Source organism: Homarus americanus, unplaced genomic scaffold (assembly GCF_018991925.1).
Source record: "Homarus americanus isolate GMGI-L3 unplaced genomic scaffold, GMGI_Hamer_2.0 scaffold16894, whole genome shotgun sequence".
Lineage (NCBI taxonomy): Eukaryota > Metazoa > Arthropoda > Malacostraca > Decapoda > Nephropidae > Homarus > Homarus americanus.
The window spans coordinates 6,285,845-6,312,479 of record NW_024746541.1 but is presented as its reverse complement, the minus strand read 5'-3'; the positions used below and the strand labels follow the sequence as shown (position 1 = coordinate 6,312,479).

Genomic DNA, 26,635 nt, shown 5'->3' with positions numbered 1-26,635 from the left:
TTTAGTAAGTTTGAATGTTATTATGAGTATTTTAAGATGGGTATTATGGCTTTGTTTTACAGTTTATTGGAATATCTGAAAGTTTTTCACAAATTAATTCAGATGAACTGCATTGTGTGTTCACAAAGGCTAATTTCCAGAAAAAACCTAAAGGAGATATATGACTGAAGGTTTTATGAATTAAAAAAAAAGAACTTATTTTCCTATATAATTTAATGATATTATGAGGAAGAAATTTAAAACATAAGGGAGCAACGTGTCAACTAGATGACTCATGGTGACCCGTTATTATGATATAGGATACGCTCCGGACAAGCACAGTCTCTCCATAGTCAACTTAGAATCTAATTATCTTTGCCAGGCAAAGTTTCCGTTATTATTTGTCCCTGGTATTCCACCACTGCTCTGTTTACTTTAAACCATAACATTTATAACAATTCTTGATGATGCGAGAAGGTGACAACTTAAATCTTAACATAACTTAATACTCCATAGTTACACTGGTAGACTTCAACACATTGCGGCACACAGTACCTACCATAAACGTAGACGTCATTCTAGAGAGTTACGACAATAAGGTATCAGCATTTATATGTCAGGCGGTGTATGACTACCAGTATTAAAAAATTAGCATGAATCTACGTGGATGTTGCCACTAACAAAGAATTTCTTGGACAAGAGACTTCATTCGATGGATTATCAAGGGTGTATCGGTAACATGGTCGTAAGGTGTTGAATGCTAGCGACCGACTCGATTCAGTTTTATATAATATATATTCTTTTCAAAGAGAAATCAGTTATATGGGTCATATAAATTGCTGTTTTTATCTCGTATACATAAATGAATAACAAGTTCTTTATCCCAGTAAAAGGCTATTATGCTGCACAGGGGGAATAATTGTATTTGGTCAAGTATATCCTGCCATTCCTAAAGACCTAGTTTCACATTATATGGACACATGTGAGTAACGTGAAAATGGAAAATGTTGGACACATACACGTAAGGAAAAATAATGTATTTCACAAAAAAGTATCCTCATGCCTTGCATGTAGGATATACTTATCATACATACATAGAAAGGAAAATATTATTGTTTTCAAATCTCGTACACCACCACTGTAAATTTCCTTATAAAGTAATTAGGTTAGTGACGGAATTACAATACAGACTTTCTAATAATTTCTCTGGGAGTGTGATGCATGCCAGCGGTACAACACCTTCAACACCATTACTAAAGAGCTGCACTTACTAGCACAACCCAAAGTCAGTACCGATTTGCTTTACAATGAAGGAAACAATTGTGTACCACACCTGCTTCATGTGCCTGGGAATATGTCTACATATATTGTGTGATTGATGACACTGTAAATCGGAAAATGAACTGATCCTTTTCCCAAGTGTTTCATTTTTTCTTTTATTGTAAAAAAATAGGCACACTTGCAGACAAAAGTTCACCGTAAATGGGAACATTCACTTGTAGGTTATTTAGGTGATTGAGTTAAAAGTTGGCGAATATTGTTTCTCATTAAAAATCATATAAAACTAAGAAGGAGAAATTAACTCTAAATTATACAGAATCATTATAAGTATCGTCATAAATTTTGGTGCACAATTTGTATTTCCAATACCTCTGTAGATTGCCACGTATTTTGGGAAAAATTTAACAAAGATAACGACCATGAATGAAATTATATGACTCGAATTCAGATCCTGTCATTAAAATCATTTAGAAAGCACCTAAGAGTACCCTATAAAATGGTTATAATTGCTTGCTGAAATATCACTAGTGGTCCTAGAATAAATTGGGCCCCCAAGTTACCCGGTCTTTTATTGTCTTCGTCGCAATGTAAAGGAACACATTTTATCTTACACTTTTTCACATTTTGGGAAGCAAAAAACAACATATCAAGACACTTCTTAAGAGAAATTCTACAATTTGTTGCTCACAAAACTAAGGCTGGTTAGAAGATCTACTTTGGGATCCGCCGAGTGGAAATTCTTGTGCTAGAAAGTCTTTGTTAGTATAGTTACGTATAATTATATGCTCTGAGACATTTAAATTTTTATTACGTGCATATAGTTAAGTATTACCTATCCACTGGCGTACTTAAGGGAAAAAGAATATATTGATGGCCTCATTTTTTTTTAACAAAATCTACACGAATCCCTGAACTCGTATTTAGTTACGTGGATAGACGTAGGTAAATGCCCTCGACGCGTACACCTAAAGTCACTTTCGTCTTCATTAAAAAGAAATGTAAGGTATATAAGATATTAAAAAAAAACGAACACTAGTCACATTCAGTTAAGTTCATAGGCACTGAAAGACATTTAAAATCAATACTGTGGAAAAGAGTGACTTTCGCCCTCCGAGAGAGGCAGTGTTCGAGGCACGGTACGGGATAACATAAATACTTCGCTTACACAAATGACATGCCATTTTTCAACTCAGCTGACGACTGTGCTTCGTGACGTAATCCGCAATTCTTTATCTTCTGCCAAGAAATGGTGAATAATGTCATGTCGTGCAGTCTTGATTTTTTACCAATGAAAATTCGCTTTAGAGTTATATGGTGTAGAGATAGGAAAGAACATCGTGCTTGGGCTGGTTGTGTAGTAGGGAAGATGTCCAGTCCATCAAGCAAGTTGTAACAAGGCAATTTCCTATTTACACTCATTTTGGTCCACCTTTGCAACATCGTAGTCAGCTTGGTGATTTGAAACACATTCTAAAGCTTCGCCTAAGCTTTTGAAGACTACCGCTATCCATTTTCTGTGTTTTATCGTTACTATTTACCTTTTTTATTCTCTCTACTTCCCTACTGTAAACATAGATAACATTTCTAATAGTTAAGCAACAACATGAAGAGAGCTGCACCATTGTATCTCCTTAGTGAATACATTACTCTCCACAGTAATATATTTATAAGAATGAAGATATGTAGACAAGAGAAATTAGTAGTCGTAACGAAGTATGTATCCACCGAATTCAACTGTTAACCCCCACCCTTCCCCTAAACCTAAAGCATTAATTAAATTGAGATCGTAATTTATTTGTTTAAGTCTCTATTAGCCTGGATGGTATATCGTTTATCCAATCATTTGGTTTATCCCAGACATTGAAATATATAAAGCTATAACTAAATGACAGTTTGTGATGTGTGATTATCTAAAATATTTTGTTTACCAGTCACTTCCCATTGCGCTGTAGAAATACCTTAAGGTTATATTGATATCTTATTTTACTTGTGTACAGATCTAACCGGTACTAGTGAGTATATCTCCCTGATACATTCCTCAAGAGAGTTGCGTACTCGTGTACTTAAGATTAGTACTGAGAAAAGTACATGGTATATAATGCGATGACGTGTTTACATCACCTAAATGCCAAAAATTAGTTGTTTAGTGGAAACACCCAAATGAAACTGAGTATTAAGACGCTCGTGAATATGGATGGAATAAGAATTAATCATAGATCATCACGTCATGAATTATGCTGCATCAAATTATGATTACGTCCCCATACGTAGCACAGTTGCCAAAACTTGTCTATCGCGAACATATTGATTAGCCAGTAGATACCGCAGGTGAGTACATGCTTACTTATGAAAGGATAAATAGTTGATATCATGTCGACTATGGATACATTAGCAAATTAGAATACCACAGATTGATACCACTGAAGACATAGCAAATGTACACGTATGTTCTTGAAAATATCAGAGATGCACACATGCACCTGATATATATATATATATATATATATATATATATATATATATATATATATATATATATATATATATATATATATATATATATATATATATATATATATATATACATATACACACAGACAATCTGCCGTGTCAAGCAATCTGCAAGCTACTTGTATATATTTGATTAGAATTGGTCAGGTCAGGTTCACTGTATATTTTAATAAAAATCTTTAAAAAATTCAGCTAAATAACCTTACCTAACCTAGCCTATACACAACATGATGAAGTACAAGGTCCACTCACTAGCCTATAAACGCTCACGATGCCATAAAACGCCCATATGGCTTGAACATGCTCATGCTCCTATGAGGCTGGTCGGGCCTAAGGGCAAAATGTTTATAGTCTGTCACGGAGAACCATAAGATGAGGCAGACTCTCTGCTGTGCCACTTGATATCGAGTGACCCAGGACAATAATTTTGCTCCCATGCGGCACGACCACCATTCAGAATACAAAAAAAAACAGCCTAGGGCTTTGGAAACCCCACTAGTGATTGGTTAGTGGGCTGGCCCTGTGAATTACCAATAGGCTTTTTCGAAAAACAGAGCTCAACTTGGTCTGAGTAACTGCTGGGTGAAGACTCACTGAAATAGTGGGTGTGTGGCAATATCGGAAACAGGGCGAATCTTTGGTGAGAACTCTTAAGTTTATATCCTTTTACCTTACGAGAATATGTGTGTCCTTCTCTGGGTATGTAGTTAGAATAGGAATATGAGATTTAATCAATGTTATATGTCTTATTTCAAATAATAGGGTAGGTTACCCCACCTCCTAAAATGTCCTTATATTAAATATTACAATAACTAACTTGAGTTCATCCCCACACCTGATGGACAAGCTCTTCCCTCTCTTACGAAGATAGAACAAGAGTGAGATTATTAATATTTTAATATTCATACGGGTATTGAATACTTTATTCACTAAAACTAAATATCAAAATGTAAAACGCAAATCCACCTTGTGTTCAAATGAAAAGTAACATTTTTATTTTTATTTTACAGATTGCCTGATGTGATAGATTACCTGTAACACACGTGTGTGTGTGTGTGTGTGCGTGCGCGTGTGTGTGTGTGTGTTATGCTAAATAGTTATGATTCTCTAATAACAATAACTTTTATGTATATCTTGTTCTTTTTGAAAACTTCTGACTGACCATAAAAGATAATGTACAGTATATCATCATACAATAGTAAATATAAATCTGACTTCATAAAATACCTAATCTAACCAGACACCAACTTCACTAACTTAATCAAACCTTACCTAACCCACTTTAGCTATAATTGGTCTATCTTGTGTTAGTAAACGGCGTCTTAGATAAAACAGATCAAATTTTGTCTCATACGAGTTAATTTACAATAAGTTGTAGCAATAAAAGAAAGTTTACCTATTTGACAGAAAACTTCAGTGTCTTTTTTAGATTATTTGAAGGTTATTCCTATTTAGCTCGACATTTGTGTACAAATCTGGAAGCATCTTGTACTTGGAGGTATCAGAGACAGACATGTATGAACCGGAACATTCCAGGCATACATAACCTTGCAGAAACGAGGCGTAAATATACCTGAAGGTATCTTGTATAATGGACCTGACGGTATCTTGTATAATGGACATGAAGGTACGTATCTTTTATACGAGCCATTCAGTAGCAGGCACAAATATTCTTGGAGGTACCAGGTATGCATGCATGCCCCTTTGAAGATACCAGAATAATGAAACATGCAACTGCGGGAACCCCAGCTACATGCACCTAGTGGAACTAGGTGTTAATTTACCTAGTAATACCAATATATATGTACAGTACTTGGAAGTATCAAAGATGGCCACACAAACACTTAGAAATATGAGGTATCCAACCATACGACTAGAATAGGCAAAAACACACCAATCGGACAGGCACACATACACTTTGTGGCACTTGACACACAAGCATCTGGTGGTTTAGGGCAGCAAAAGTTGATACACAAACAGCTCCTGAAATATATATATATATATATATATATATATATATATATATATATATATATCATAAGCCTCTGGTATTATGCAGTGTGACCGGAAGTAACTTCTTTTCTTTTATTTAATAACTCCAAAATAAACTTTAAAACTGTATAGCCAAACCCAACATTAAGTAGTTCCGCTTAATACTCGTAAGTTAAGTTAGGTTGGTTTTCGGTGTTTCATCCTTTTCGGTTATTTTTACCTTTCGATTTTTGTTTTATAGATTAGATAAAGCTATGTTAAGTTACATCAAGTGAAAAGTTAGCGTTAGCTTACATTTGGTTGCCACTCTGTGATTTTTCCCGACTATAGAATATTTGGTTAAGATAATACATCCCAGGCCGGCTGCTACCAAGCCCCTGCTTCTACTCAGGTGGCAGCTGACGAGATCCTTCATTCCCATAGTAGGATGCTCGTCCAACATCTACGAGCTGACCTAAGAGTGCACTCATTCAGTTCATTTATTGTACAGTAGCTTACATGGTCATCACGAACACAGGATTAATCGAAGATCAATTTACAGACTGTATCGAAAAGGCATATCAGATAATGGGAATGCTGACCAAGATAAGGAAATCTCATAGGTTGACAATTCGTACTACAATACGTATATATTCTTCCCTAGTGATAATTCCTTATGGAAGGAATCCTGGTAAGATCATAAAATGATAATATTTTCCAGACATCTTCAAAGCGTTAAGAACAAAGCCCCGAGAAAGCTTACTAGGGGTGCCTTAGCAAGATTATGTCAATATTGTTATTATTATCCACTCTGTATCTGCATTTTTCTGGCCATATAAACTGTTCAATATCAATATCAGTCTGATGAGGTCACCTCCTCCACAAAGAAATTGGAAGCTGTGGTCTAAGTATCTGTAAGAACAAAAAGAAGGGGTAGACCACACACGACCTGGTTAAGATTTATGAAAAATGAAATAGGAAACAGCTAAGGTGGTGCATTAGAGGAGGCTCAAGAAAGCTTTGGTTGGTCGAACTTCTGTTTGTGGAGGCCCTTTCTGTCGCACGGATTATCGCAAAAAAAATCGAGAACAAGAAAAGTTGTCATCTTGTAAGGGAAATGGCAACATGCATGTGTCAGTCTCCTGCGCTATCTCAATGTTCTTACAGGAAACATGAGAAGGTTGCCAGGCTCAGTGTGCTACCCCAAGTCTGCGGAAATTCTTTTTATGCTACCAGAAGAATCAAAAGGGACAAAAATTGGAATCTGCGGGAAACTTTCTCCCTCGTGCAGTAATATGAGAAAAACTCTTCTTCAATAGTATGAGGAAAGGTGGGCATCAGGCTCATTAACGCAGCCATCACCCCTGTTTTTCTCTCTGCCATATAATGTAAAACTGTTCATTACAATACCTAATGTTTCATATACAATTTTTTTCCCTGGTAATGCATCTCTTTTCTCTTAATATCAACTATAAGTACACCTTTTTGGTGGCAGATATTGCCTTTAACATTTTCCACAAAATGTTGAAAGTATGTCATTTGTAACCACATGAAGATAATCATAATCTATGCGCTGTTGGGATCTATGATAAACAAGATTATTTTGTTAATCTAGAGAAACTGACCTATAAAAATTGGATTAGTACGAGTGATATTACTCCAGAGTAAAATAAGTGAAGGGTTAAGCATTTTGGAAGAAAGGATAAACAGTGGATAAATCAGATACTCAAATGGATCTTCGAAGCTATAATATCTCACAAAGATTATAGCTATCATATAGATAGAGGAAACTAAGGCGCTCAGAGAGCTAGAAAGTCTCAAGGCTGAAAATTGTGGAAAGACTTCACGCAGTAGACTATCAGTTCAGACTAGTATCGATAGAGACATGGCCTTCGGTATAATGCTAGAGGATGGGAAAGCACCCAGAAAAATGAATATATATTTACCGCTAAACACTGTATCAATAATCGGATTCACTTGCCTACACGTATCAACTCTTCGATGCACTCGCTGTTGAATGTCAAAGAAAAAATATGTATTGCATATACGCACACACACACACACACACACACACACACACACACACACACACACCGATACACACACACACACACACACACACACACACACAGACACACACACACACACACACTGGAGCTCCATTGTTTCCCTATTCCTGTGTGATATATATATATATATATATATATATATATATATATATATATATATATATATATATATATATATTTATATATATATGTTTCTGTGTGTGTCTGTGTGTGCGAGCTAAATAGGCATAACCGCAGAATAAACTTTCAAAAACAACTGATATTTTTGTCTGTTATGGTTAACTTATTGTTTTTATTGCTATAACTTAATGGTAAATAATTTGTGAATGGTAAAATTTATCGTTTCATATAAGACGTCGTTTACCATCATAAAATATGTTAGGTTCGTTAGGTTTTCTTAAAGGCTTCTTATGAAACTATTCATTAACATGTATTATTTAGATCTACATAATCATATATGGCCAGTCAAATGTAAATAAAAATACAAAGTTATCGCTATTAGACAATTATTCATATTTAGCGTAACGCACGCACAGACACAGACATACATGCAGACAGACAGACAGACGCACACACACACACACACACATATATATATATATATATATATATATATATATATATATATATATATATATATATATATATATATATATATATATATATATATATATATATATATATATATATATATATATATATATATATATATATATATATATATATATATATATATATATATATATATATATATATATATATATATATATATATATATATATATATATATATATATCGTTTATTATTTGTTATATTTTTTTCATTTGATGATTGCATTATCTATAAAACAGTGCAGTACTGCCAAGTTAGGCATAACAATGGCACAAGTTGACCAATGTATATAGCGAGTAAGACACCTGACACTGACACACGTCATGAGTCGAAATGAATCCTCTTACTCGTGATCCTATCATTTCCAGCCTTCTTAGTATCACGGCATGAGGCAACAAGTGATCTGGCCTATTGGCCTGTACGTATTCTCAATCGTTAAGCATTCACATCTTTCTTGCTCTTTCATATCATGTTTTGATTTCAATCATTAACTGCACTTAAGTTTAGAACACAACTTCAGCTAGTTTGTTTATAGACTCTTTTTATTATATTGAACATGGAGACTGGACAGTGAAGGTTTGGTATATTGAATAAGGGACTCACTATTTTGGACAATTAATATGTGATCACGTGTTGGTTGGGTATTTTAATACAATCGTGCATGATAAGGCCGGCGGTTTAGGCTGAATACCTTATGTTCTCACGCACACTCACACTGCATAACAGTAACGTATAACAATGGCAACATGCACAGCAATATCATCATTAATGGGCACTTAAACACTAACAACTGATTATGATACAACAACACTTACAGTACATAAAGCTCTCTGTCATGAAGCAACGAGTTGAACTTTACTCTCATAAGGAGTACATAGTTGTATACTTCATATTATAGACATATTATACATCATACTGTACTAGACTTTAGATTTTAGAAGAAAAGAATGAGTTAAACATTTTACATTCTTCTAATAACAACTCTTGGTCACCAGACGTTGTTTACATGAACTTGTAAACTGAACTCTCCCCTAAAATTGAATATTCACTTGGAGGGTCTTATCATTTCCTAATAGGAAACTGATATACAAAAATATGTTATTGAGAGTGAATATTACTATTATGCGCGTCAACATCACACCATCAACATTTTACGCATCTCTTACGCATATATTACATAGGAAAAAAAAAATAGTGGAACGAAAGTTCTGATAATGACAATAATAAGTATAAAGAAATTAATTTTAAGCTCATACAATTACACGCATATTAACACTGGTGTAGATAATGGTCATACTGAATCGCCTCTGACAATGTGCGAACGACTCTACAATATTAAGTAAGGAAGATAAAAGCTGCTGTGAAGGAGGCATCTGCTCCTCCATATAAATTTTGCATGAAGCAATAACATCCTTAACATCACACGTATGTCTTAACTTAAATTTTGTATGAAGCAATAACATCCTTAACATCACACGTATGTCTTAACCCTTAGATATGTTCTCGAGATATCATTCATTAATAGTTTGTGCTCCCCATAACTATTGCTTTTATTCATCCCTTTTCATTCTTCTTTAATAAGCGTAAACACAATACCTTACATAGTCCAGTGAAATGCTGATTACTTCATATTTGCATTGTACCTTCAAGTCCACAAGATAAATAGAAGTAATTGATGACCCTAAAAGGTGTTTGTGACAATGTTGGACAGAAAAGGGTATAACGAGAGAACAGCAGTTGGTGACACTCATCACCCATTGTTTTCCATAACATATTTATATCATCAGCAAGAAAATAGCAATAGTAGTGTTTACTTCACATTTATCCTGTTGGAATTACAACTTGGTCGGCTTTTAAGTCCTTCTTGGCTGAAAGTAAACTTCAGCTCACTTCGGTACGTAGCTGCTGCCCCACGCTTTAACAGCACTATAATACCCTAGTGATGTCCGTAGCTGCTGCCCTACACGTCTAATCTGTGAAGAGAAACCATCGTTTAATATTGACTCTAAAATGCAGCTTTCTTACTGACTTAACCAAATGTATAATGTTGAAGAAAATTGGATATTGTTTGATAATTTACTTTACATAAATTAAGTTACATGATTTTACTTTGATAAGAACGGTTTTTTGAAAGAAATCAGTTTTTGAAGTACATCAATAATTTTCTTATCTTTCATATTACATTTAGATAAATATTTTCATTGGCGTATAATTGGTATAAGCCTACAGTTCTTTTCGCAGTTGTGAGATTTTTGTCCCTGCAGTCTTGGCTAATCGTTCAGACAACTTGACCTATTAACCGTTCACAACATTTACCCAGTTTAGAGTTATGTGTGATCGCAGATACTGTATACTGAAAATATTCAATATTTTTTATATTGATTTATGTGAATCAGTTATGGCCATGCTACTGACATTATCTGCAACTAGAGCAGGATATTGTTCTAACATGGGAGGCCAGAATCCTCAGTATTTCGGAAGACTTACATATTATAATGTTAATACTTAACTCACACTAAAATTTGTATCAACTGTATGAGATACATCCCACTTCTACATTATGAAGGATAGCTACTTGTCTTGTGTGATAACCTTCGGATAACGACTCGAAATGTTTTAAGCAGGCTAAAATGTCTTAATACTCCTGAATAGTGTTATGAAAAGAGATTTAGATCTGGATATACAGGTCTAAAGCCTTTGACCAGAATGGAAATAAGTAAAATCTATTCATACTGTAAGGTCCTGCATTACACTCTTTAGTTGGAGAGCAACTTGATGCATTTATAACTTTACACAGTTTTCCATTATGGTATAGCAATAATCTCTATTATTTCCCTTGACTCTTGGTAATTAAACAATCCTTTTATTTTTCAACCTATGGCCTTTATCATTCTTTACTGTTTTCTCCAGCCGCTCTCATGCCCACAACAAATTAATATGTCATCCACATCGTCATTCTACTCAGTTTTCACAATATCATCACTTTTTCACCACATATCCTCTCGTTCCTCTTTTCTAGAGTAGGTACAAACTTTTATATGATAAACTCTTGTTCTTATCCTTCTTAAATTTCCTCGCAGATCATTTGTTCCATTTTATAAATTCTCTCCGATACGACAACAATCATTCCATCACAATTTTTTTCTCATGATTTTTATATCATTCACTAACGTTCTTTGTACGTGTTCTTACACTCAACCAGATTTTTTCTACGATTTATTTCTTTGGACAGCCTCTCATCTTTAGCTGCAGCCTTGTCCATGTTACACTATATATAGATAATTGCCGATTATCGCTTAATTAATTTATTTATGTCTTCTGATTAGCTATTGAGTCTAGAGACTCGAGAGTACTAGACGATCATATGGGTAACTATAATATATATTAATGAATACCTTCAAGTATAACTTGACCTTACCTAACCAAGGCTAAATATAATTTACAAATTTTACCATATTGGAATTAATTTACATTGAGTTATAACAATAGCAACAGAAAGTTATCCATATTTAATGGAAACGTCAGTTGTGCCTTAAAGCTTAATCGGCGATTATCCCTATTTAGCGTGACGTCAACAACCAAGCCCTCGCTTTCTCTTCCAAATATTACAACATGTTATCCGACCCTGATTCCCGTTCCCTGTACCTCACTCACTTTCAACCTTATTATTCATAAATAATCAGATTCTATACATAATTTCAAAACATCGCAATTTAACTTCAACCGAAGTAAAATGTGTTTCTCAGGCTTCCAACTGCAATTCTACGAGTCTTACATTTGCCTAGCTACTCCTCTCTCACCCATGCAACAACATATTAATTTACTGTATATATGACATTCTGTTAACTGACTGTTATTGCCTATATCCGCTAAGGATGCGTTTAACCAATGATTCTCTTGTAACTTATATGTTAGTTGGTTTCAACTTGTCATCTTATATCACGCTGTTCAATAAGGTCATCTCCTGGTCACATAAAAAAGTATGAACATAAGAATGGAGGAAAATGCAACAGGCCTAATGGCCCATACTGGGCAGTCACGTTTACGCCAAACCCCTGTCGCTCATATATCCATCCAACCTATATTTGAAGGTATCCAGCGTATTCGAGTTAATAGTGATGTTTGGTAACTTGCTCCACTCATCCACTATTCTATTTCCAAACCAGTGTTTACCTATCTCTTCCTAAATCTAAATTTGTCTAATTTAAAACTATTGCTACGAGTTCGCTCCTGGTTGGAAAGTTTGAATCGTTTTGTAATGCCACCTCTGTTTAACCGTGACTTCCATTTATACACCCCGATCATATCGCCCCTCATTCTACGTCTCTCGAGGGAGTGCAAATTAAGATGCTTTAACCTGTCTCTGTACTCAAGGTTCTTAATGCCCGGGATTAGTTTTGTTATTCTCCATTGAATTTTTTCTAGAGATTCTATATCCATTCTGTAATACGGTGACCAGAACTGAACTGCATGATCCAAGTGAGGTTTCACAAGCACAACATGTACTTTCAGGATAACCTCACTAGTCTTGTAACTAACACTCCTTTGTATGAACCCAAGTACTTTGTTAGCCTTGTTTCGAGCAAATACGCATTGTTGACTTGGTTTAAGACTCATACTTATCATTACTCCTAAATCTTCTATAAGCAAAAGTTTATTTATATATTGCAGTAGTTTTACGGAGTCCTCGTCAGATTTAATTCCACACCCTATTTTAGTGTCAACAGCAAATTTACTTATGTTGCTCTCTGCGCCTATATATAAGTCGTTATGTATATAATAAATAGTAATGATCCAAGTACCGAGCCTTGGGGTACTCCACTAGTGACGTTACTCCAATTGAATTAAGCGCTTTTAATGCTTACTCGCTGTTTTCTGTGCTGTAACCACGCCCTAATCCATATTAGAATATCTCTTCCAATTCCATGAGCCTCTACTTTTATTTTTTATTTTTCGCAGGGGACTTTGTCGAAGGCTTTGCTAAAATCGAGGTATACCACATCATAATCGTGCCCATCATCCACTGATTCAAAAACAGTTGAAAAGAATGTTAATATATTAGTCAGACATCAACGCCCACTTGTTAAGCCATGTTGGGAATCATTGATCAACTTGTGCTTCTCCAGATGATTTGGAATAGAGTTTGAATTTATTGCTTCCAGCAATTTGCCTACAATTGATGGTAAACTGATTGAATGGTCGTTAGATGGTAGTGATCTATCTCCCTTCTTGAAAATCAGTATCACATTCGCTAACCTCCAGGATTCTGGTACTACACCCGTTTTTAATGACATGTTAAATAAATTTGCTAAGGGCATACTAAGCTCTTCCTTATATTCCCTAAATACTCTGGCAAATATTACATCGGGACCTGGTGATTTATTAGGCTTTAGTTTGTCTATTTGCTTACTAACATCGTTACTAGTCACTACTATCTCTCATAAGCTGTTTTCTTCACTATCTCTGTTTATACAGTAGTCGGCGCCTCGGGTATCACGTTTAAATTTTCTGTGATAAAAACTTTGGAAAAATATCTGTTCAGATTATTGCTCGTTTCCCCATTGTTATCAGTTAGCTCGCCTGTATCTGACCGTATTGGTCCAATCTTGTCTGGTGTTTTAGTTTGATACATTTAGAAGAATCCCTTGGGGTTTGACTTCGCCTCCCTTGGTACCTTCAGTTCATTATTCCTCTTTGCTTTTCTTATCTCGATCTTAACCCTACTGGCCAATACCTATAATAATCTCGAATGTAAACTTCACCATGTTTTATTCTTCTACCTATAGCCTTCCTTTATACATAATATACAATAATATTCGTTTTATAATTGTTTATCCATTTGGGATCATTGTTATTTGATCTGAATTTCTGTATGGTAAGTTCTGCCTTTGTGCATTAAGTAATTCATTATTTAAATTGTTGTGGAACTCATCAACCTCAGATCTTGTGATCAGGTCATCCTCAACCGTCCTATTTTGTGAGGTTATCGTTGTCAGGTCTCCAGGTATAGTGAGGTCGCCTCCTGTGGGTACATTGTGTGAGGTCAAGTAATTCACCCTCAAACGTAATACCCCTTCTCTCAGCTGTCTTTTCAACCTATCAAAGTTTGCCCTTCTGAAATCTGAGACTCTATTGGAATTTTACTTGCTACTGACATTAAGTTCAACTTTGAATCTCACTTGTTTGTGATCGCTGTTAGCGAGTTCGTTCCCTACCTCTATACTACTAATGAGGTTTTCTCCGTTTGACAAAACTAAATCGAGTATATTACCCCGGTGTGGGTTCGGCTATATGTTGACTAAGGAAACAGTCCTGAACTGCTTCAAGACAATCCTCTGATTCTAAGGTACCCTTAAGGTCGGTCCAATCTATACAGACTTTGCTATGTCTGGATGCCCTGCGTATTTCATCCCAAATAAGTCGCTCATTAACTCTATCGAGATTAGGAAGTCTATATATTACTCCTGTGATTATTTTTTCCCTACCATCGATTAATTCTATCAAAATTGTTTCTGTATGCAGTTCAGTTTTTTGTCCTTATATATTTCACACTTCAAATTATCCCTGACATAGATTGCTACCCCTCCTCCTTTCCTAATCTGCCTATTGGTATGGAATAATTTGTACCCCTTAATTTGGTATTCGACAGGTAACTCAAGTTAGTCTACGTTTATCCAAGTTTCGGTGATTGCTATTATATCGATTTTTTCGGTACATACCAACGCCCTGATTTCATCCATTTTGTTTCTCATATTTCTCCTATTTGATTTGTAGATATTTAAGTTAGTTATGATCTGAGTCCTCTCTTTGTCGCGTTTAGGTTTTAACTCCCTGCCTAATTTAGTTTTGTCATCATTCCCAGCACTATTTCTCTGTAACTTTTCATTTTGTTTATCCGCTCCCACTGCAGTCTCCTCGATCTCCTGGTCACATGTTCCCCTCGCAGTTTAAAGACCTTGAAAAGTTTTGAACTGGCTCTCGAGAGAGCCAGCCAGAGTTGCCAACCCATCCCTAGACAGATGTACCCCATCCCTAGCATAAAAGTCCCTTCTGCCCTAAAAGTTGCAATATCTGTCAAGACGATCATTCATTGCCACCTCTCCTTCTTGGCAGGACACCACATATGATAGGGATCCTTCCCTTCACCCTAATACATTCGATAGCTGTCTTGGATTTATCAAGGAACTCCTCACTCCTACACCGGCCACTATCATTGCCTCCTACACTGAGGCAGATAAATAGATTTGTTCCCATTACCAGACAAGATATTGTCCATCCTGTCAACTATATCCCCCACCTGAGCTCCTGGCAAACACACTCTAGTAAGGTCAGAACACGTGTGTTGTTGATGTAAAGTGTGTCTGAGCGTCAGCTAGTGTCTCTGTTACAAAGTCCTACAGAGGGTGGGGAAGAAGGTGGAAAGGGTGCTTTCTCTTACGCTTACTTTTTTTTTGACCATCGACCTTCTTAGCATTCCAGAAAATGTGCACTTTGGCTGCTTCCGATACCCTAGACGCTATTAATATTGTCAACAATATGTACCCATCAGCCGGCATTGCTTGGAGGATAACAAATATACCTGGCGTGAGTGTGTCCTTGCGCCAGCAGTCTCAATACGATAATGCGTGAGTGGACCACCTTGCTGCTTCCACTTTCAGAGTAACCATGCTGCTTCTTCGAAACATTTTGACCAATATAAGTTTGAGAGGGAGACCATGGCCATCAGGGTCGCTCGCTCTGGTGACACCTAAGAAACCGTCTTGACTTTTCACTGCAGCACTCTGCTAAACCAACAATACCGTACGACCGCGTCCCCATCAGTATCGTCAACATTAGTGCACCCTCAAAGCTTGCGACCTGCAGCTGGATAACTGTATGTAGAATGCCCCTGACCGAGTGTGTAGGTAAGAAAGAGCAACCGTAGTGGGGATTCTCGACAGGGGAATCCTCTCTTCAAGGCTCTAACTTCGATATTACAGAAGACCCTCCTTGCGCCGTCTGAAAACGGTATAGTGGACCTTGTGCCGGCATTGATTGGCACAACCAGTTCAGCAACTCCTGGGTTGTAACTAGTCGGCAATTCTGCTCCAGGGAGCATGGACCAGCACCAGCATGCAGTGATGCTTCAGCAACTTCATTGGCAGCACCAACTATCCTGACCTCCTTGGAGGCAAAAGAACCAACAGAGGATGACAATAAAGTTTTGAAGAGCCGTGTACCATTGGGGCGCCACAAGAACACCGTCGATGCTGTTGCCTCTATGCAGGTTACAGCAAATGTAATGAGACTGTGTCCTTGACCATGGATCACGCTCCCTCTCAGAAGAAAGTCCCAACTGATGGATTAAATGAGAGAAGTTCTGCCTGTGGTGGGGCAGCCTCCAAAGACTGGGTCTTTGGTATCCCAGGAAATATGTACAGTAAGTCCTGGATTGGGAGGAACTTGATCTGCATTCCAGGTTCATCCTGTAAGGCTCTGAAACCTACAAGTGCATACTCTGGAAATAGCTCTACTAACAGCAATCTGGGCAGCACAAGAAGTCCTAGTGTTCGCAACTCTCCTACAGTGGAACTGTAGGGCCAACTGGGAGGAGCTGCAACTTCTTGCCAAATTCTCCCCAGTGTGTGTATTTGCCTGCAGGAAATGATGGTGGTGAAAGCCATAGTTTCCTCCGTAAAGAGTTACATCTACTTTGGCTTGCGCTCCCTGTCAGGCCCAGTAGAGAGGGGGAAGCATTATGGCGGGTGTGCGATGTACATTCGCTTCGAAGTTCCCTTTTGACAGTTAAAAATTAGATCTTCTCTTTATTTTGTTGCTGTATAGGTCCATGTGGAGAGGATATTCACAAACTGTTCTTTATTTCTCCCACCTAATTATTTTCGTTGCTTATGAAAATTTGGAAGAGCTTATCAATCAACTCCCTCGTCCATTATTTTTACTGGTTTACCTCAATAGTCAACATCCTCTCTGGGGGGACACTTCGTCCGACCCGAGTGGTAACATTGTTATTATGCGGGAGTTTTCATTACTAGTAACCCCACCCATTTCCACTTAAAGACCTGCTCTTTCACGGCAATCAGTTCTTCTATTGGCTCGCCAGATTCCATATTAAAGTTTCAGTGGGAAGTGTTCGATGACCTTCATGTTAGTGATCATTTACCACTCATTCTTCGCTGCTCAATTCGAGGTCCACCTTGTTCACGTGTACCTTGATGGAGCTTGGACTGGGCAGATTGGACCCGGTTTAGAGACTAAGACAAGAAATCGGTGACCATAGATGAGTTTACATCCGCAGGCGTGGCTAATGACATACTGGCAGTTATTCTCCATAGAAGACCTCTGAAATCAATTCCACGAATTGCTGGAACATTCTTCAGACGACCTGTGCTTTGGTGATCTTCGGACCGTTCAAAGGAACAGAAGATTGTGAGAGCTGTACTGACAAGATACCGTCAGTACAAATGCCACCATTCCCAAGTCGAGTTTCGGCAGGACCGAGCTTGGTGAAGGTCATGGAAGAGAGTCCACAAGATTACTGGAAAATTTTCACCCAATCCTTCATCGTTCTAGAAAGTGGATGAGGATGTTGTGATAGAGCCTGCAGTTATCGGCATTGAGATAAAAGAGGAATTTTTCACTGTCTCCCGGATAGTTGAAGATACTCTCTCTGCTCAGCTCAGATGTTCATAGGAATCAAATGCTTTAGACTTTTCGTCAGGTGGAGGGAAAACTTACAATCTCCCCCTTAACCTGTAGGAGATCAAAGCTGCCCAAGACTCGTGCAGTGATACACCTCTTGTCGTAGACAATGTTCCATACACAATGACCCACCATTCTTCTGTTTTAAGTCAAGTCTTCGTGATTAATAGCTTCAAAGAATATGACTAGGTTAGGTTATTGTCCCCTAGCCTGTTTAAGTTGTTTTAGAAGATGATGAACGTGAGGTTGGTTTGTTTCCTGGATTGTGGCGATTTATATCCTAGTAAAGATTCCGGAGCATATGCTCCGCTCCTGACGCCTTAATTCGGCTGAAGTCGTGCGAAGCGGGAGCGTGCAACTTTTTCGACCTAAAAATTGTATAAGATACCGCTTGGAAGCATTGGATTCTTAACTCCATGAGTTTGGGTTACGAGGGAGTATGGCTCATTTATTAGCGTCGTATCTCGCTGATCGCGATTTATGAGTTCGGGTAGTAACAATTTTCTGCTCTGAAGGACCAGGATGAGGGTGCCCCACTGTGTAGTGTGATTAGCATTACCTTGTTCTCTGATTACTCTTTCTCTGTATCGAAGATGTTGATGGCGGAGTCATCACATTCAGTTGCCGTTTGATCATCTATGTCAGTAGACAGAGTGCCGTGGTTTCTGTTTTTCCCACGAAAGCTGTGCCAATGCACTTTTGTTACCTACGGGGCCTCCATCGGGTTTCAGGTCTATTTCTATACGAATACACCATTCCGTGTGTAAATAAGACGTGTTTCCTGGAGTTGATCTTTGATAGGAAATTCATCTGGATTTCCTATCTTCGGTGTTTCAAGATTACGTGCCACAGTGCACTGGATGTCCTCCTGGTGTTAGCTCATACTTCTTAGGACTCTGTTTGTGCTACCTTTCTTCACTGACACAAGGTGTTAGAGGTTTACTCATCGACAACACCGACGTGCTTAAAGACATTAGATGTCATCCACCACATGGGTACTCGTCTGGCCACTGGGGCATTTAAGACTTCACCTACCAAGAGCCTCTTGTCTTATGCTGTGGAGGTGCCTTTGGAACTGTGATGCTAGTCACGGATAATTCAGTACTGGTACTGCATCCAGAGGCTCCCATCATTCTCCAACGAATGCATGTGTATTGAGGAGACCGGACTCACGTGGTGGTGAGTATTCCCCATCTCTCTCGCTCACAAGATTGTCATTGAAGTATCCGGTAGTCGCCTCTTGAACTACACCGAGACAAAAGCTAAATATCAGAACATATGCTACGTCTAATACTTTTAGAGCATGCATCTCAGCATGCGAACTCGCTTCTTATCTTCACTGGAGGCTCCAAATATGATACTGGCGTTGGACTTGGAGTAGTCTTCCCAGCCTTTTCTTGAAGGGCTGTCAAACTTACTGCTGCTTCAATTTTTAATTCTGAATTGTCAGCAATTCTTCTGACCTTGAAGGTGAAAAGTGCTCATGAAAATTATTATTTGTTTTATTTTTAATGATCCAATGTGTACCCTTGAGGCTCTCGAGTCTTTTAACCCACTTTACCCTTTAATTCTGTCGATACTGGAATGGCTCTTCCTTATGAGGCGACATGGACATCAGATCAGTTCGTGCTGGGAGGTATCGGCACATGTAAATGTGTTGGGTAATGAGTAGGCAACCCCTGTACTTCTAACACTACCTTCTTCGGTTATGTGTCTCAGGATTAGAACGCCACATGTAATGCTTGGTAGTAGTATTAGGATGTCATTGTTGGTCCAAACAAGCTCCGGGAGATTGCAAAACAGATACGCCCCTGGACGTATCCCTGAATGCCACGGAGGTGAGAGAATGCCCTCGCCAGGGTTCACCTTGGCCACTTTAGGCTGATACATGTCTTATCCCCTTGAATCTAAGGCACTTGCTGCTCGAGTGTCCCAGTTTGGATGAAGGTAGGAGGCGGTATCTCTTCAGGGTTATTGGAGATGGTAATTACCTCCTACTATATATTTAGTCCTCGGAGCAAATGTGTCATTTCCAAGGAATGGAAGGTTTAACTTTATTGAGGAAGCTGGCCTCCAACATATACAGTTATGTTTATAACATTTTGATAATTGTTACATTTATGACTGTGCCTTATATATTGCTTTATGTTTTTATATATTTCATTAAAGTTATTTTACATTACCAGATGTACTATGTCGTACCTGCCAGCTACTCCCCAAATTCTGCGCGGTCTGGCTCCTGCAGTTGATACCATCGTGCCTGCTCATCCATCAGTGTTGAATCTGTAATTATATCACAATAATGTGTCCAAAATCTCTTTTTTTTTAATTAATATTTCACAAAAAAGTTTCCTAAGCCCTGTATAACAAGAATTATTATTTCAAATCAACACTAAATTTCTTAATTGCTCAATGGTGTACTCCAATGGCAAACACGACCATTATATCTGAAGTCTGAATTATGAAGAAGTAGAATAATAAGTAACTTGAATTATCTAACAATGCTTGTGGCTGTCGGTAATGCTGTGGGAGTTTGGTCAAAAGCTAAAAAAGTGTCTTTAGAGTTTCCAGCGTGTCTCCTATTATGAAGAGTCCATAAGTAAAAATGTGAATACAGTATACCGTAATATATGCCTTCTATGTGCATAAAGGCAGCGTGTCCAGCAATGCACACGATCACCTAAACTTGCCCAATTATTTAGTTAGGTACTGTGCACATTTATATTTGGGAGGAGTGAAAGAGCCAAAGAATCAAACCGGCGACCCTAAGGAGTGGAGGCGGGCGTTGTACCTGCTCTGCCGTCGCATTGCTATTATATTAAAAACATAATAAAAATCATACCTCTTGTGATTTCTCTCCCCCACTTTGTTCTATGATTTCTAGCTTCCTCGAGAACCGATCCATGGCAGTTGTTGTCAAGAGATCGATCTATAGCTCTTTCTCTACCAATAGTGGTGTTCCACAGGGTTCTGTTCTTTCACCTACTCTCTTCCTTCTTTTTATCAATGATTTTCTTCACACTACGACTAATTCTATCCATTCTTACGCTGATGATTCTACACTTCACTCTTCTTCACATTTTTCCCTTACCCCTAATTCTCAAACTAGATCTGTTTCTAGAGCTGATATAATTTCATCTATCAATGCGGATCTGGGGGACCGGTGGTAGAAGCGGTACCGCTCTTGCCTCGCAAGCAAGATGTCACGGGTTCGATTCCCGAGCCGGTGGAAGTTGTTTGGACATACTTCCTAGCCCCCATTAGTCCCTGTTCACCTAGCAGTAAAGTAGGTACCTGTTGTAAGTTGAAAGTTGCGAATTCGTGTTCAGGGAAAGTTGTTGGAGCTTCCAATAACTTGATGACATAAACCATTGACTCTTCAGGCTTCTACGCCCTTGACTCTTCAGGCTTCTACGCCCTTAGCTCATGAGACGTAAACGCAAGCATGAACTTAGTATGCTTCCCTGTTGTGCGCTGTAAACGCTTCTGCGCTTCACCTTACACAAGGATGTAGGGGGGTGCCCAATAAAAAAAAATGCGGATCTGTGCAGCATCTCCGAATGGGGAGGTAGAAACATGGTTAAATTCAAAAGTAATGAAACTCAGTATTAACCAATTACACTTTCCAGATTAGATGATTCCCCACCAATCACATTTCAGGACGCAAATTCCGAATTCTAAAATACTCGTAGATATGCTAGGCCTCACCATTTCCTCTAAATTGTCATGGAAACCACACATCCACAACAATTCTAAAGCTGCCTCCTGAAAGCTGAGAAGCAGCTACGGCATCTGTTGATGCAGTACCTGCTTCATTCCTGAGCAGTTGTTACAAGTTCATAGGGGATTCATTCGTCCTAACTTGGAGTACTGCTCTCATATCTGGGATGGCTCTTCTGTCCAACTGTTAGATAGGGAGGAATCAAAGGCATTTCGCCTTATTGACTCTCCTCCATTAGTTGATAATCTCTCTTCCCTTTCTCTTCGCCGCAATTTTGCTTTACTCTCTCTCTTTTACAGGTACTTTAACGGGCATTGTTCGGTGGATTTGGCATCCTGTGTACCGCTGGCAAAGCCGTGGGCTCGTAACACTCGTCTTACCCGCGGTGTTCACCGTTTCTCTGTGGTTGTCAGTCACACTAGAATAACCCGTTATAGTACTTTCTTCTTTACTCACACAGCCAAACTGTGGAATGCTCTGCCTTCTTCTGTGTTTCCATACTCATACAATCTGTCTCACTTCTAAAAGCTGGTTTTCCGACATCTTCGTGGTGTAGAAAATATAATTTTTTCTTGTCTATTTAAAATTTCTTTTTACTCTTATTTTTTCGCCCGCTAGACCCCATTTTGGGTCGATGACCTTTACCCGGGTGGGCTATTCCCCGTAAGAAAAAAAAGAGGATGAAAATTCTGTAGGTACCATGAAAAACGCATGCCAAAGAGCATATGAGTTCCGGAAGTGGGAAGAGTTGTAGACTAAATTTCCTGGACACTTGGGAGTATTTGGCATATAAGTACTTGGGGATATTTAAGTTAGGTGAGAAGGTGTTGGAATTTCAATATATTTTCTTCGAATAGTCTTTGTATTAAGGAGTGCTTTTTCCATTTTGTTGGTCCATATAATTATCTGGAAACCATATATTAGTATTGTGATGAAAAGCAGCATTATTAAATACAAACCAACTATAAAGATGAACTGTACATAGCGATTGATCCATTTGTGTGTGTGTGTGTGTGTGTGTGTGTGTGTGTGTGTGTGTGTGTGTGTTTAATTGGCACTTACCTGACAAGTTCAACACAACCTCCCCAAGGAATTCATTAGGTTTGTTTGCTTGAAAATTCCAGGCAGTGACCTCCAGGTGACGTTTGGCAAGGTCGCCGGGTTGGAGGTTAGGGTACACCATGGTCTGGTTCCAGTCCGGGCTGCTGGTGCAGCTCAAGAACCGGGTCCGCCGCTGGTTCTCAACGCTGATTGCAAAAAACAACACCAGGTAGATGCAAATATTGGACTCAGTTCACCAAGGGAATGCGGGACACAACGCGAATAATATTTGGAGTGGTAATATTATGTTTAGAATATGGTGAAACTATCATTGTCATATAAATGACGAAGTATGACAGACTGCTAATGATTGAAATAAAAATAATAATTTTAACTACCTTGTCACTTCAGTATGTATATTAATTATATAATCTAGTGCCAAGTATAAAACCACATGTTGACTGGTGAATTCAATTAAAAACTGGGTCCCCAGAGAGATACAAAGCCTTTGAGGATTGTACGTTTAGAACGGAGGACTGTGATCGCAGACCTTCAGATATGAGGACAGCACCCTGATTGATTGAGAGTTTGATATGCTAGATGCTTCGATAATCCGACATATGTCCAGATATGAAAGGCATGGAAAAACTTGAGGAAGTGAAAGGTAGACAGAGTAGCCATAAGGGAGAAGGAGGAAGTGAGGTACGGCAGCAGGTAAAGCGGTAAGGTTGTAGGCTGGGATCTCTTATGGCTGGTGCATCGCCTTGTAGTTGCAGAACTAAATCCCCTCATATTTAGTTTAACAAAATACTTTATTACTTTCGATACATGGGATGGATACATTATCATGCCTAGGTTTTGATTTTCTTCCCATGGGCTGCTGTTCACCTGGTTTCTACCTCAGGTTGCGTAACAGTTGAAAACGGCTCCAATTTTCACATCTCCCTTAATTGAAACTGAGACTATTTTAGTAATGGTGCAATTAAATATATGTTCAAGTAGAATATATAGTACATAATTTGTTGCTAGATGTAGTGTCAGAAACGAGAAACACAAACCTTCGTCCTGGTAAGAGGTAGACCTTAACGAAGGGGTCAGGACGGGTGTCGCCATCGTCACGTACAGTGTAAAGTGACCGTGCCCTCAGTACTGTCACGTACAGTATACCTGCACGGGAGTCATAGCACACCTGCAGTTGCACCTCACCCATCTGTTGCTCACTGTTGGCCTTTGACGGTCCCGTCCCCGACACCTGTTGCCCATAACCAAATCATCATACAGGAAGTATTTTATCATGCACAAATGCACAATGAAACTGGTATTGCTTTTATTAATTCTTCTCATTATGGGATGCCCAAAACGAAACAAATATAAATTTTGGTAACAGCATAATAGAACTGTGTTAGTACCGCACTTGTTGACATGACTTCAGAACTGGGTAGCCTTACACCATCATCAAAAGAACAATCCTTAATTTAAGCCTAAGGGGAGGATGTGAGAGACGCTCCAGATAAATGCACTTTAGAACTATTATGATCACGAATGACAAGATCACCTGAAATGTGAATGACTTTCTATAATTATATGATTTATGAGAAGGGGCCATGCCTGAGTGTCAGGGTTTGTGGAGTGAAGAAGAACTTGACCACTCGGTTCTAACAGACATGAAGGAGCAAATAAAGAGTATATTGTGTAGGAATACTGTATACTGTCAGTAAAGTCAGGTAAAGCTGGTTTATGATATAACTATATCCTAAATGAAAACTTCTATTCCATTATATTATATCAAAATAATACACATAGATATACAACAATTACACAACACCCAAATTGCTGTACCTTAACGTTATTCCTAGAGTTTGGTCGGCGGCGGTTGGCAGCAGTGTTGTGGTGACGTGGTGGGCTGGACACAGCACCGTCTGGTCCGCTCCGCTCTGGCAACACTTGAGATCCAACTCCACCAGACACTACAGCACCTACTTGAGATAGTACTTGAGAGGGAAGCTGGACGAAAGTGAGCAATTGAGTCAAGTATACAGTACTACAGCATTGACATTTGTAATACTGTTGTTACATAAATTAATCAAGAGAACTTAATATGTGCCATAAACACTCTGTGCATTTACTAGCATCTGAATGTTGGATCATATCCTTGTGGTCATATTTTTTTCAATAAATGAATTAACGTAGCTATCAACCTTTATAATACTTACTGTACATATCGATTGATCACACTTCATTAAAGAAGTTTGAAATAAAACAATTTTTACAAGCAAATAATTAACAGCGTCTATTAAGAAGAGTAAGTACAATAAAACAATTATCATGCTTGAGATATACAGCTTATGGCAATAAATATATACAAGAGGTTTTTCTTTACCATTTGGACTATGACGCTCCGTAGGTGATTGTGACTGTGATGGAGAGCCTCTTTGAGATGCGGAATTTAATACTGGCAGACCTTCGTCATGAAGCTGGTGCAAGTCATGATCTGCTACTTCCTCTAGGACAGGACTAGTTTGTGATCTTCCATGCATCTCAGGGCTGACCCCATGATGTACGGGCCTCGACGTCGACCGAACGCGGGTTCTGTCCGTCTTTGGTGAATTCCCCATCTTCCCATTCATTGTGGCATCGCCATCTCTTTCACCAAATCTATTTTCATTTATATAAATGTTTTCCTGTGAGTTATTACGATTAGAATTATATACAGGACAATCAAAGTTGGAGCGATTCCCATTAATATCGAGTGGATCATCAGGAATTGGGTTAGGTCTTCGCCGAGGACTTTGGTAGCAGGGGCTGGTGTAGGTCACAGAGGAGCCATGGTATCCACCACTTCTGCTGCTGGCTCCTGCCATACGCTCTCCCGTGATCATATTGATGTCACTAATAACGTAACATGAAAAATAAATTATTTAGCACCAGCGAGTAAATTTTGTAGTATTCTATGTATCCTATGTATACAATAGTAGAGATAATTACCGATTTGCGATAACATCTGTGTATTTAAGTTTTAGGAAACTTTTGATAGGCCTTAAATGATCATGTAAATCATAACAATACATATGAATGAATAGCTTCATACAAAACCTAACCTAACCTAACCTAACATAACCTAACTTAACCTAACCTACCTAATCTTACCTAATTTGCTTTAGGCATAATTTTTATCTTATGATAGTAAATGAAAACGTAAAGTAAAAAAAAAATTCCTCTGAGTTACAGATATAAAACAAAAAGGCTTCCTATTCTACAAAAACTTCAGTTGTTTGTATAGCTTAATCAGCATTTATCTCTATTTACTGTCACACAGACACACACACACACACACACACATATATATATGAGAAACAAATATGCGATTTAATTAAAAGTTGTGTTGAGAACTATTCATATAATGTCAACAAAGAATTTGTTAAAATTAAAAAGAAAAGTCGTGTAGATTGTGGTACTTTTAATGTGTTACGGCCGTATCTTGAGGCATGACATATGTAGCTGTCCAAAAATACCATCACGACAGGGTGTCCTGAGTTCAACAGGTTAATGTATAAGGACAGCGTGTCCAGGCAGGCCTATACTTAATACATTTTTCTAGTAAAATCTAGATGAAATTTGGTAAGTAAATGAAATTTAAAGAAATCCATTGTTAAATAACCGTAACAGCAGATTAAAATCACCGAGATTGTGAGACCCACCTACAAGTCCTGACGTTATAAGCCAAGTTTTGCGTGAGTAGAGAGCTGAATAC

At 38.1% G+C, this 26,635-nt stretch overlaps 1 protein-coding gene across 2 annotated transcripts in view; it reads right to left on the bottom strand.

Moving 5' to 3' along the window:
- Positions 1-8,611: 8,611 nt before the first annotated feature.
- LOC121879366 (protein piccolo-like) overlaps positions 8,612-26,635 on the bottom strand; it is a 38,137-nt gene continuing 20,113 nt past the window's right edge. Inside the window, exons 4-9 of one of the 2 annotated variants that reach the window (XM_042385970.1) lie at positions 25,265-25,773; positions 24,724-24,863; positions 23,943-24,136; positions 22,906-23,090; positions 20,325-20,405; positions 8,612-10,396 (exon numbers count right to left, since the gene is read on the bottom strand). In XM_042385970.1, coding sequence (XP_042241904.1) covers positions 20,332-20,405; positions 22,906-23,090; positions 23,943-24,136; positions 24,724-24,863; positions 25,265-25,773 — 1,102 coding nt within the window. In that variant the 3' untranslated portion in view covers positions 8,612-10,396; positions 20,325-20,331. The remainder of the gene's footprint in view (positions 10,397-20,324; positions 20,406-22,905; positions 23,091-23,942; positions 24,137-24,723; positions 24,864-25,264; positions 25,774-26,635) is intronic. The other variant, XM_042385972.1, reaches the window with a different exon arrangement.